Source organism: Sceloporus occidentalis, unplaced genomic scaffold, assembly GCF_023333645.1.
Source record: "Sceloporus occidentalis isolate IW3139 unplaced genomic scaffold, rSceOcc1.0.p SCAF_1, whole genome shotgun sequence".
Taxonomy (NCBI): Eukaryota; Metazoa; Chordata; class Lepidosauria; order Squamata; family Phrynosomatidae; genus Sceloporus; species Sceloporus occidentalis.
The window spans coordinates 163,936,871-163,949,871 of NW_028316981.1; the positions used below are offsets into that span (position 1 = coordinate 163,936,871).

General features: G+C 41.7%; 1 protein-coding gene across 1 annotated transcript; it reads left to right on the plus strand.

The window, feature by feature from the left end:
• Positions 1–5,046: 5,046 nt before the first annotated feature.
• Positions 5,047–8,975, plus strand: LOC149322627 (aquaporin-5-like). The gene is made up of 4 exons (XM_089508826.1): positions 5,047–5,427; positions 6,539–6,703; positions 8,207–8,290; positions 8,799–8,975. The coding sequence occupies exons 1-4, from the start codon at positions 5,047–5,049 to the stop codon at positions 8,973–8,975; spliced, it is 807 nt and encodes a 268-aa protein (XP_089364952.1).
• Positions 8,976–13,001: the final 4,026 nt, after the last annotated feature.

Consider the following 13,001-nt stretch of genomic DNA (forward strand, 5'->3'; position numbering starts at 1 on the left):
CGCACCCGTTCGCGTCCAGTCCTGACAGGCGGGATTTTTGCCTGACGGATTACCTTCTGTCAGCAAAAAATCACGCCCGTCAGGACTGGACGCGAACGGGTGCACGCCGGGGACGGAACAGGGCCTTTTGGAGGGCGTATTCGTGTGCGATAAACTCCGTTTTCTGCAGCACGCGCGCGTACACAAGCATCCTCCTTCCGTCCCCAGAATGTGTGTGCAATAAGGTCCCTAGTCTCTAAAGCAGCATAAAATGAGATTGCTTAATCCTCAACATGACATCCCTTCAAATATTTAAACATAGCTATCATATCATCTCTTAGCCTTCACTTCCCTAGGCTGAACATCCTCAACTCCCTAAGCCACTTCTTAGAGGGCATGGTTTCCAGGCCTTTCACCATTTTTATCGCCCTCCTCTGGACACGCTCCAGCTTGTCAATATCACTCTTGAATTGTGGTGCCTAGAACTGAACACAGTATTCCAGGTGAGGTCTGGCTAAAGCAGAATAGTGTGGTAGTAATCCTTCCCACTGTCTAGACATTACACTCCTGTTGATGCAGCGTAGGATCATATTGGCTTTTTAGTTGATGCATCAGTGTTGACTCATTTTCAGTTTGTGGTCTACTGTGACTCCCAGATCCTTTTCCCATGTACTGTTCTCAAGCCAGTGGTAAGCATAGTGGTTACAGTGCTGTGTAGTGAATCCCATCCTAACACCCATCCACCCCAATCTCCACTTACCAGGTAGCAGTTGCTGTGATTAAGGGTGCATGTTCTTTTGTCAGAAAGTAGTTGACCTCCCCGTGGGCAATTTCCAGAGTGACAGGCACAAGCAGGACACCTGTCACAATGCTCTCTCATACCAGAGATCATTCACATGGGGATGCAAGAGATCAAGCAGCTTGATTGACAAGAGTACAGGCGCTCATTGATCCCATAAGTGTAGACTGGGTTACCCACAGTTTGTGCATAGACCCTAAACCCTATGAATACAAAATATATGTAGATTACACATTCATAACTGCCATCAAGGATTCTGACCAAACCCTACAAACAGGTTCATCTCACTGGAAAAAGAAAATAACTGTGGTTCCAGTGGTGATAGGCGTTTTCTGAGCATTTCCTAATGAACTGACAAAACATCTGAATGCAATCACTATGATAGGATCACAATGGTGTAATTACAAGATATAACACTACTTGGAATGTACCACATTATCCAAAGATACGTCACTGATTCCTAGATTCTTGGACAGAATTTAGATCTCTAATCCATGGGAGTGCCAACACATCTGATAGAAATCTGTACTTACAACAAGAGGCCACTGCCAGAACAGAATACGGAGAAATAGAATGGTTCCCAATTGGCAAAGGGGTCAGACAAGGTTGCATCTTATCACCCTGTTTGTTTAACTTAGATGTTGAACATATTGTAAGGAAAGCAGGCTTGGACACAGAAGGAGGAGGAGCAAAATAGTAAGAAGGAATATCAACACTCTAAGATACGCAAACAACACCATAATGCTAGCAGAAAACCTTCCAGACCTGGAACAACTGTTCAGGAAGATCAAGAAAGACAGTGCAAAGGCAGGACTACTGTTGAACATAAAGAAAATAAAAATAATTACAATGGAGATTCTAGACAAATTCAGCCTAGACAATGAAGAAATAGAAATAGTAGAAGAGTTCTCATACCTGGGATCAAACACTGATATAAATAGGGACTGCAGTCAAGAAATCAGAAGAAGATTAGGAATGGGGAGGGTGACTATGAAAAAAGTAGAAAAGATTCTAAAATGCAAAGATATACAACTGAACACAAAAGTTAGAATCATACAATCCATTGTTTTCACTATTACCATGTAAAGATATGAGAGCTGAATAGTTCAGAAAGAAGATAGAAAGAAAATCAACTCATCTAAGATATGGTGCTGGAGAAGAGCACTGAAGATTCTGTGGACAGCCAAAAAGACAAACAAATGGGTCCTAGAGCAGATCAAGCCAGAAATCCCCCTGAGAGCCAAGATGACAAACTCACACAAATGCAAATGTGTCTACATGTTAAGCTCTTCAAAAGTATTTAAGATCCATTTTTGTTTGCTTCTGTCTACACAACATGGTGGTTCAGAGGGTGATACAAAGCCAGTCCCAAGAAGGGCCAAACCTAGCAGGGAAAGAGGACAAATGATGAAAGTCTTTTCTACCCAGATTGGGAGTATAAAATGAGTACTAAGAGAATAATCTCCAGTTTGTCCAACAATGGCTCCCAAATGGTAGGTAAGATCCACCTGGGGAATGTGCCTTCCTAGGTTAACATCTCTGTTTAGAAATGTTATCTCTGGCAGGGTGCAACTCTCAGAATCTCTTCTCCAGTGTGGACACTGGCCACAGTGTGTGTGTGATCAAAGTTAGGATAAGCAACTTGAGAAGGTGCTCACAGGTTCCTCCTAGCATGGCCAAAGATCCCTAGGGGTTGCATACTTCCACTATCTAACCTTCCTGCTGCCGTTTCCATCACACTGCCAGTTTCTGCCACCACTAGAAAATAACAGAATTTTCAGTAGGAAAGTTGGGATATAGGGAGCACCCCATCCCCTAGCAGTACCATGCACCCAGCAGTCTGTCATCTGGATCTTGGAAAGCATCATTACACACTCTGGGACTCCTCTTTCATATAAAGTTTAATTTCTGAACATGTCAAACCATTTGCTTTTGTAATTTACAATGGTTGGTTGACATTCATTTTGTTTCATCATTCATTCTTCTTTAAGTTTTTCCTATCAGCCTGTCAAGTAGTTAGGACATTTTTACTTCACATGAACTGTAAATCTGTACCAAAATATGTGATATATGTCAAGATCTTTAGATTTTTCCTATCATGCTGTCAAATAGTTAGGATAATTTTACTTTATATGAAGCACACATCTGTGCCAAAATATGTGATAGATGTCAGAAGCATAGCCATGTTAGTCTGGTATATCACATGTGCAACGGGATCTTGTAGTACTTTTGACACTAAGTGTGCTAAAAAAGTTGTAGCATAAACTTTCACAGACTTAGGTCCAAAACACACTGCAGAAATAATCCAGTTGGAGACCATTTTAACTGCCCCGGCTCAATGTTAGGGAATTCTGGGAACTGTAGTTTTGTGAGACATTAAGCTTTCTCTGTCAGACAACTCTGGTGCCACAATAAACTATAGTTCCCAGGATTCTCTATCATTGAGCCAGGGCACTTAAAGCAGTCTCAAATTGGATTATTTCTGCAGTGTGTTTTGGATCAACATCTACTAGTCTACAAAAAGCAGACCAAGTTTACAAAAACTTATTCTACAACTTTTTTTTGCATAGTTAGGGGTGAAGGAGACTAGCGGCTTGGAGCAGCCTCATCCCAGGACCATGGTGCCTAGACACTGTGGTCCTGAAGCCAGCCCCTGTCATGGTCCCAAATGGGCTGCTGGCAAGGAAGGGCTTTTTGCTCCTCCTTTTCTGGTCAGCTTTCGGGCACCTTAGGCAGCCACAGAACCACTTCTGGACAATCCAGGGGTGTGCGTCATCTGCATGCCATGCCCCCAAAGCAGCCAGAAGTTGCAATTTTTGGCTCATGTGTTTTGGACCTTAGTCTCAAAGATGCTACAAGATCCCTTTGTGTGTGTCATAGAAGGTTCCTCTTTATTTTAATGGCTGCTCAAGTATGCAAACTAATAACATCTAGATGATAAGGCTTTGAGTGTGAGCATTTCACAAACATCCCCCCCCATGAAAAATACCCTTACTTGGATAATTTTCTAGGAGTGAGGGATGTGAAGGAGGGGGAATGCTCTGCATTTTACTAATAAACACCAAATCGAATTGAGGATACCACTTTCTGACCTCAATCTGAATGGATGTTCTGTAAGAATGTAAACATTTCATTTGGTCCCATATGCAAGAACAAATAATTTTTAAAAAAATCTCCCTTCTGGACAACAGGTTTCTCAGCACATTTTAATTATTTTTTGCATGTATGTACTTTTTTGCAGTGAAAAATATGCAAAAACGTTGTTTTGTTTTGTTTTTTGCCCAGAACACTCTGAATTTTACACACACTCCACATTTTTCTACACAAAAGTATTGTTTTGTAGGATAAGCAAGTTATTTGCTCATTGAATTTTACAGACAAATAAGGTTCCAAAATTTGGGGAAAAAATTACAGGTCAAGGACAAGAAAATGCTGAGCATTCCTTACTACCCCAGCTTTGTAAGACCATGAGGCAGGCAAATATGGGTGTATGACAACAGGTATCATAGGACTGGTCTATAAAACACAAGGAATGAGAAAAATAGCCAACAAGGTGGCAGCAGAGGAGAAACAGTATCTGTGAGTATCAAAACAAGAACTGAAAAGGTGAACATTTTTGAAAGAAACTCTAGACTCTTTCTTTTCATCCCAAGTTAATATTCAGCAGACTCTCTCTCTCTCTCTCTCTCTCTCTCTATATATATATATATATATATATATACACTCTCTCTCACACACTCTCTCTACACACACACACACACACACACACACACACACTGTGTGCGAGTGAGAGAGAGAGATAGCAAGAGAGAGAAGAATATTAATTATTATTAACTTTATTTATATCCCACCATTCCCCCCAAACTGGGACTCAAGCCATGAAATAAAACATGTATAAAATACCACTTCTCATACTTGGAATTAACAAAGAAAAACAGTATACAGTACTAGCTCCCTGACATCTCAATAATGCATTAACATATTAGGAGTTGTATAGTTTGAAGATAATATTGGAAATAACCGCTTTGCCAATGTTTTGGGGGCTTGACTTTAACAATTAAAAAGTAATTTGATTATTTCAACCTCAAAGTATTTCTAATTCCAAAGCAGCACACAGGATGACTGACTTGTTTCTTGGCTCCACCCCACACAGAATTAAATGAGTCCTTTTCCACATATATAAACTCACACATGCCCTGCAGTGTACAAGACAGGAGAATGTTCCACATCACCATCTGGTTTGCACCTACCTCTTCTCAGATTTGGCAATGGCTGCCACTCCACAAAGACGCCAAGAATTTTTCAGCATCAAGTTTGCCCGAGCTGTCGTATGTGAATTTGTAGCCACTGTGATCTTCATTTTTATTGCTCTAGGATCAGCCTTCAAATGGCCCTTAGAGCTGCCCAGCGTCCTTCAGATCTCCTTGTCTTTTGGCCTAACCATATCTACCTTGGTTCAAGCTTTCGGTCATGTCAGTGGCACACACATCAATCCAGCTGTGACTGTTGCCTACTTTGTGGGGAACCAGATCTCCGCCATCCGCTTAGCTTTCTATGTCATTTTACAGCTTTTGGGAGCCATCATTGGTGCAGGAATCCTCTATGCAGTGACACCCAGACATGTGCGTGGAACCTTAGCCCTCAATGATGTAAGTCCTTCTGCTGTCAAAGTAATGATCAAGCTGATGATGGGAGCTTAGGCAAGTGACTCCTAGCCTCCTGAGTTGGGCGAATGAGGAAATGTAAGCAAAACTAGCAATTCTGCAAGGGCTGGTGCTAAGTGATGCACGTTCCTGGATTGCAATATGGAGCATGGAAGCTGCATGCAGCATTGCATAACAGATGGAAATGAGATCTTGTCAAGAGCTTCTTGGATGCAGACAGCAGGCTGCTGCACCTATAAGGGATTAAGTCAAGGTTGATCTTTTCATGAGGTGTTTTTTCTTCTGCATCTATGCTGGCCAGTTTGAGATTGTTTTTTCAAAGTGAAGAGTCTACAGAATGGCTTAGTGGACAAGTCAGAGTGGTTTTAGGAACCACTGGTGAGACCCAATGGGAGAAAAAAGAGAACACTCACATTTATTGAAGAACAAATCCCACTATGTCTAATGCAATCTCACTGTTATATGTCTTCAAGACAATTCTGATTTTTAGTAATGCTGTCCTGGGATTTTCTTTGCAAGATTTATGTTAAGGAGACCTAGCATGGCATTTCTCTATGGCTGAGAGAGTGTGACTTGCCCAAGGCCACTCAGAGATTTCCCTCATATAGCAGGGATTCAAACCTGGCCTTCCAGAATCCTAGTCCAATACTCAAACTCTCCACCATAGCGGCTTCCAATAGGATCTACTCCTTGGTAAATGCAGCCTTCCTAACAGCTTAACCTGAAGCATGTGTACCAGGAGCTAAATCCCAGTTAGCAAAATGGAGCTTGATTCCTAATAAGCAGTGGAGGTTGGTGGGAATCTAATTGCTGGTGACAAATCTGATCTGGGATTAGTCTAAAGTTAAAGCTGTCGATGTCTGATTTGTTGGAGGGGAGGTTTCAGTTCCTTTATCCACCAATGGAGGTTTGTATTTATTACATTGCTAGCAAGGGTGCTAAAGATCACAACATTAGATGTGTTGTAGTGGGAAGTTTGTGAAGATCTATCACAGAGATAAGTGAATGTCCTATAACAGCAATTTCTTCCCTCCGCCGCAAGAAATTATTGAAGGGTTTTATGTTTAGTTTACTGTTCTTTCTTATTCCTTGGTAGCTCTCCCTGGACACATCCCCAGGTGAAGCCCTGGTAGTGGAAATCATCCTAACTTTCACTGTGGTCATGTGCATCTTCTCAGCTACTGATAAACGCAGGACAGACAGCAGGGGCAACTCGGCATTGTCTATTGGACTGGCAGTCACAATGGCTCACCTTATGGGAGTGAGTGCCTGGCTTATTATTTTCCCACTATTTTGTAAATAGAAAGGTTCACTCATTTCAAGGTGGAAAAGATCATTTTCAGGCTCAGCTAGAGTAAAATTTCCCAAGATGCTAAGAGAGAGAAACCGGGAGACAAAAAAACTTTTCTTGTTTTCTTCAATTAAAAAAATACTGAGGGGAAAAATGAGAGCATTTGCAATTATTGCATGAATGTAAGGCAAACAGCAATTTGAAGAAAATGTGTATATGTGTGTCCCCATGTCCCTCCTCATATAGATAATTTATGGAATTTCAGTTCTACCTCTTTCCCCAATTATTTTCACTCTCAAAGGTATGGAAAATAGATTCAGTAAAGCTAATGCAATTATTTGAGAACAGGAGACAAGATAGTTTCAAGTCTCTCCTCCGTCACTATTACTAGACTATTACTAAATTCAGAGCAAGGCTGGAGGTGAAATCCTGTGCTACTGATGGATTTCATTGTTTCTGATATCAGAAGTGACAAAACATGAGAAGGAAACAAGAGTATCCATCCCAGCTCAGAAGTCACATTTTAAGAGAGCCTAATATCACCATTAAAGGAAACACTTAAGTTTATTGATTGGGACTTGGCAAACGGGAACGGATTGGAAGGGAGGAGAATGGGAAAGGACCGGAACAGAGGAAAAATGTATGTTATTGCATGGGAGAATGCCACCGATGCCACTGGGAGTCCCCAAACAGTTCCTCATCCGTCCCACAACCGTTGATTTTGAAGGATGATTCAGAATTGTTCTTCAAAATCGGCTGCTGTGGGATGGATGGGGAACTGTTTGGGGACTCCCAGTGGCATCGGCAGCATTCTCCTGTGCGATAACATACATTCCACCCCCACCCCCCATTCCATTCCCTACCCATTCCCTTCCATTCCACTTTGTTCCCGTTCTCCAAGTCCAGTGCCATAAACTTAACTGGTTTTTTGCAAACCTTCAAAAAAGGTTTTGCAAATCTTCAAAAAAGGTCCCACAGCAGCCAATTTTTAAGAATGATTCTGACATTTCTGGCATTCAGATTTATTTGTAGGATATTCTTTTCACTCTTCAGTTTCCAGAGATTTCTTTGGAAGCTTTGTGGGAACATGTATAAATGGAAGAGGGGAGACCATCTCCAAACCATCAGTGCATTCTTTTAGCCCTAATTAAATACAAGTTCATATGGTGGGAATGTCTTCTTCATTCCTTATTCTTCTTTAATGTTTGTTCCTGTGAGGAGTAGTTGGTTTTAGTTCTGCTTCAGGCTATGTCTCTTGTATCTCCTATAAAGTGAGCACGGCAGGAGAATTGTCTGTAATGTGTCAGCTATGCCAGGATTCTCTCCAAAGAGGAAGATTTAAAATGAAGCTTAAAAGCCAGCCAGCAGGCGCCCTTGAATGAGTGATCTTCAATACTACAGAGCAAGAATACATGAAGAATCAGAAAAAAGAACACAGTATATCTAAACTTGTGTCCTTTTTGCTTTTAACAGATTTATTATACTGGCTGCTCCATAAATCCAGCTAGATCCTTTGGTCCTGCAGTCATCACAGGAACGTTCAGTGGTGCTCACTGGGTAAGGGTCTGCTTTTCTGTACTACAAGCTATACTATCCAATGACTAGGCTAGTCCCAGAATTCAGGTTTTCTATATAAGTGTGTCTGGAGGAAGGAAGAGCATTCATTGATATGGATTGGTAAACCCCTCTCCTATATTGTATTGCATTCTGTGCAGAGGAAGAAAACTAGCTTCCTTCTTCCAAGTAAGGCACTGTAGGTTGAGATGGTGTTTCTATTGGGGAAGAAAGGGCGAGAAGCTAGCTTCACTCACCTACCACTGTACCATGGGAGAACAGCAGAAAGAGGTGGAGGCAAGAGCATGGAACAGTGACTGAATAATATTTGGTGATTCATCTCAGAGAGCAAAATGTTGTTGGGCAGACCATCTTCTGAATGACTGGCCTAGATGCGAAACATCTGACACAGGATGCAAAATGGATTCCATTTTACACAGTTCCCCAGCATGATAAGAATGGATTAATGGAACCAACTTTTCATGTTTGCTTTGTCAATTTGTCTCTATAGGTCTTCTGGTTTGGACCCATTTTTGGTGGTAGTTTGGCTTCGGTAGTTTACAACTACATTCTATACCCACGCAAATTGAGCATGGAGGAGAGACTTGCTATTGTGAAAGGTTTATTTATTCCAGAAGATGAATGGAGAGAGACACCAGAAACTAGGACTGAACGAAACTGGACTTGAATGGATGGTGGGTTATTACACAGAACTGATTCTAATGACAGCCTACCTTTCTTGTTACAGTCAGGTTCAATACAAAGAAGTAAGGTCCAACTATTACAAAGAAAAGAGCAGGCTGTCTAACAGCAGTCTTAGAATGAACCAACTGGCACTACTTTCCGTATCTCACACTCATCTAGCCCACATGCTGCCAAAGATCATGCCAGCCCCAAACCAAAGCAACTGATAATAGAACCCCCTGTCTGCCAGACATTCAACAGATTCTATCTATTATGCACAGAATGGAGCTGGGTGTAACATTAATGCTTATAAGTATGCATGTTGGCATTGCCTCTAGCCAAAATTCAGGCTTGTCTGGTGGAATGGCTTATAATTGCCATTCAAGGAGGGACAGGCTTCTTTATCTCCTTGGCCCATCAGTCAAAGTATACTATGACTTCCACCATCAAGTGTGAGGCCCTGCCTAATGGATGACTCTGACTCACAGAGCCTGCATCTGTGTCTCCCATCCGGCTCTGCCAAATGATTTTGGAGGCCGGTGTTGAACTTCAGCATCAGAAAGGGGTGGGGGGAGAGAACTTAGCTTCTGTATAATTGTTTACTTATTGTTGTGTGCCTTCAAGTCATTTCTGACTTACAGCAAACCTAAGACAAACCTATGATGGGGTTTTCTTGGCAAGATTTGTTCAGAAGGGGTTTGCCATTGTTTATATGAGGCCTAATAATAGAAACATTATAATTACTCCTTATACACATATATGTCTAGAATTTTTTGTCAAAAATCGATCCAAATAACCTGGGTCGACCTATCCATGGGTCAATGTAAGTACTGCACTTCAACTCTTAGCAAAAAAGGATTCGTCCCCTTCTCTGAGTAGAAAACTGCTTCTGACCTCTTTGAATACCTAGTAGAAAAATAGCAGCGCTGGTGGCTCTTTGGTGCTTCCCCTCAAAGAAATCTTAAGAAGAATCAATCTTTGAAACATCTCAATAAGATATTTGTGTATGTTTGTCAGCTTTGCTGGGTTCAAATCAGGCAAAGTTATCACATTAAAAGTAAAGGCTGTAACCACTGCTTATGTACTTGCCACTTTCTTTGCTTTGCCTTTTCATCCTTCTTGACATGTGTGTGTTTTCTTAGCCCCGCCTGTGCCTCGTCGCCTTCCTAACACATCACACAGCCATGGTTTACCATACTTCCTTATCCATCCAGCCTTTAGGGTGAGCAGAAACAGTTATGCCTACATATATTTTATAAATTCTTTGGTTTCATTTCCCTTTGCTTCATCCTTTACATCCTTTGTTACATGCCCCTAAGTTTTGACCTCAACTTATCCATGAGTCATATCAAAATCCATAATTTCGGCCCCCAAACCTGCCCTCAATTTATACATGAGGTCGACTTATATGGTGGTAGTAACTCCTACTACTATTCCTCTTTCTCCTTCTTCTTGCACTACCCTCCCCCCTTTGTTCTCCAAAAGACACTACACTGTGAGGTAGATCAGGGTGAACAAGAGTGGCAAGGCCGGGACCACCAAGTGGGTTTCAAAGCTCAATGGAAATTTGAACCTGGGTTTCCCAAGTTCTAATCTACTACACCACACCAGTCATGGACATGGGAGCATGTCCACTCAGGATTTCAGCTAAAGAATTGTCTTTCCTGTGTGGCATTGAGGATTAAAATAAAACTCCTAGCAGCACTAATGGAAACATTTTTCCCCTTTAAGCCTAACTGCAACACACTGAGCCTGGAAGGGCCATTTTCAACCTCCATACTCCCTTGCTGCTAATCATGTTGTTACTATCAAGTGTAGTTAAGCTCTTCCACACCAGGATAGTCCATATGGCTAGGCAAGGTGGAACAGCCATCCAAGGCAGGAGATGCTGAGGGGAAGAGAGTTGAAGGACAGAGCTGTGTGGGCTAAGTGACCATCCTATCCCTTTGAGAAGGTGGAGGACATTGTTCTGTCACAAGTGTTGAAATTAGATTTCTGCTGCTAGTTTGGGTGGTCTCTATATATAGAAATGGCATGGGGAGGGCATTCTCCTTTTTTTCAAGAAGCAAAATATCACAAGTTGGGTCAGCCTTCTATTTTCACTCCATTTCTCTATTTTTACTTTCCCTTCTTCCAATGTATTGAAAGGGGAACCCATGTGTTAAAGAGCAAGATGCTAGTCTTATTGAAGACTGATTCAACTCTTTTTAACACACCAGTATAGGAATGTCCCAATTATTTATCTAGTCCAACATTACAAAGTTTCCCCAAACTCCAGGGAGATCCCTCCAACATCTATTCTTTACTTTATTCTCCATTCTGTATGAATAATTGACAGGGAGTGGGCTTTACTAATTTTTGTTAACATGAGCAATTTTCATTGTCAATAAAATACTAGAGAATCTGGCAAAGGAGTTTATCACATTGACTTTTAATCTGACTGCACCCTAACAAGATGCAGCCAGGATGCAGGATGCAGGTGGGAATTATCACATTTAATTCACAGTTAATTTGTCCGGCTGAGTACAGGCACTGCTTTTCAAACTTGGAAAGCTCCTAGCTTTGAAAAGTGGCTTGCTGAGCATGCCTGGGATCCAGGATGCAACCAGGCTGTACTCAGCCGGTGAAATTAAATACGAATTAAGTGCAATAATTCCCACCTGCATCCCACTTCCTGGATGCATCTTGTTAGGGTGCAGTTGGGTTAAAAGTCCATGGGATAAACTCCTAAAATAGCAAAATAGGGTCAAGAATTAGAACTTCAGAGCAATGAAAAGAAGAGCAAACTTGTTTTCTGCTGCTCCAGAGAACAGGACCCAGAACAATGGATGCAATCTATAGGAAAAGAGATTCCGCCTCAACATTAGGAGGAACTTCCTGACAGTAAGGGCTGTTCAACAGTGGAACACACTCCTTCCTCAGAGTGTAGTGGAGTCTCCTTCCTTAGAGGTCTTTAAACAGAGGCTGGATGGCCATCTGTCGGGGATGCTTTGATTGAGAGTTCCTGCATGGCAGAATGGGTTGGACTGGATGGCCCTTGCGGTCTCTTCCAACTCTACGATTCTATGATTCTATGAGCACAGTTCTCTTAATGACTAACATAGCTACTCCATTGTTTGGCCTTTGTTGTGCCAAGATGGAGGATGTTTGTGTGGTAATTTACCACCTCAAGGAATGGAAGAGCATAGAAACAATCTGGCTTATTGCAAGCTCAGGAGAGCATTTATTCACACATCGCACAATTATGTTGTGGAATTTGCTGACAGTGAAGTGGCAATAGCCATGGCCACAGGCTTAAACAGCTGTTAAAAACACATCAGACAAACTCATAGTAGTTAATTCTGTCAACAGCTTATTGGCCAAGACCGCAAAAGGAAATCTCAATGTAGAGAGGCAGTAAGTTTCTGAATAAAGTTGCTGGGGACAAACATGATGTATTGAGAGGTGACATCAACAGTCTGTATGGGTCGTTTTAGATTTTGGACTTAATGGTTTTACCATGGCCTCCCTCCTCAAATGGCCATGAATATTATACTTCATTTATTTTAATAATAGGTCCATCCTGCTGCATTGTGGAGAGCATGTGTGCTCATTCTGGTGAACCAGACCCTGTACTTCTGCCTGAGAATCTTGTGGATTACTTGGAAGCACTGGATTGGCCATGCTTTCAGATGACATGATGGACTGGATGAACAAAGGTCCTCTTATGGCAAAACACACACACATGCAAGGTACCTTTCCACTAGAACATCAGGGACATCCTGATGCCCTCCAGATGTTTTAGACCACATCTCCCATCAGTTCCACCCAGTATGACCAGTAGTAAGTGACTGTGAAAGCTGTCATTTGAAATTTTTGAATGGCACCAAGATGCCTGCTCTGCTATCCAAAGAGGAAAATATGTGAGGTTCTAGTTTGCTACTATTGAAGAGGGAGCCAGCTTGTTTTCTGCTGCTCCAAAGAACAGGACTTGGAACAATGGATGTAAGCTGCAGGAAAAGAGATTCCACCTCAACATTAGGAAGAACTT

Coding starts and splice junctions, on each gene's coding strand:
- LOC149322627 (XM_089508826.1), top strand. CDS start 5,047: ATGGCTGCCACTCCACAAAGACGCCAAGAATTTTTCAGCATCAAGTTT. Junction 6,704..8,206: donor CAATGGCTCACCTTATGGGA/GTGAGTGCCTGG, acceptor TGCTTTTAACAG/ATTTATTATACTGGCTGCTC. Junction 8,291..8,798: donor CGTTCAGTGGTGCTCACTGG/GTAAGGGTCTGC, acceptor TTGTCTCTATAG/GTCTTCTGGTTTGGACCCAT.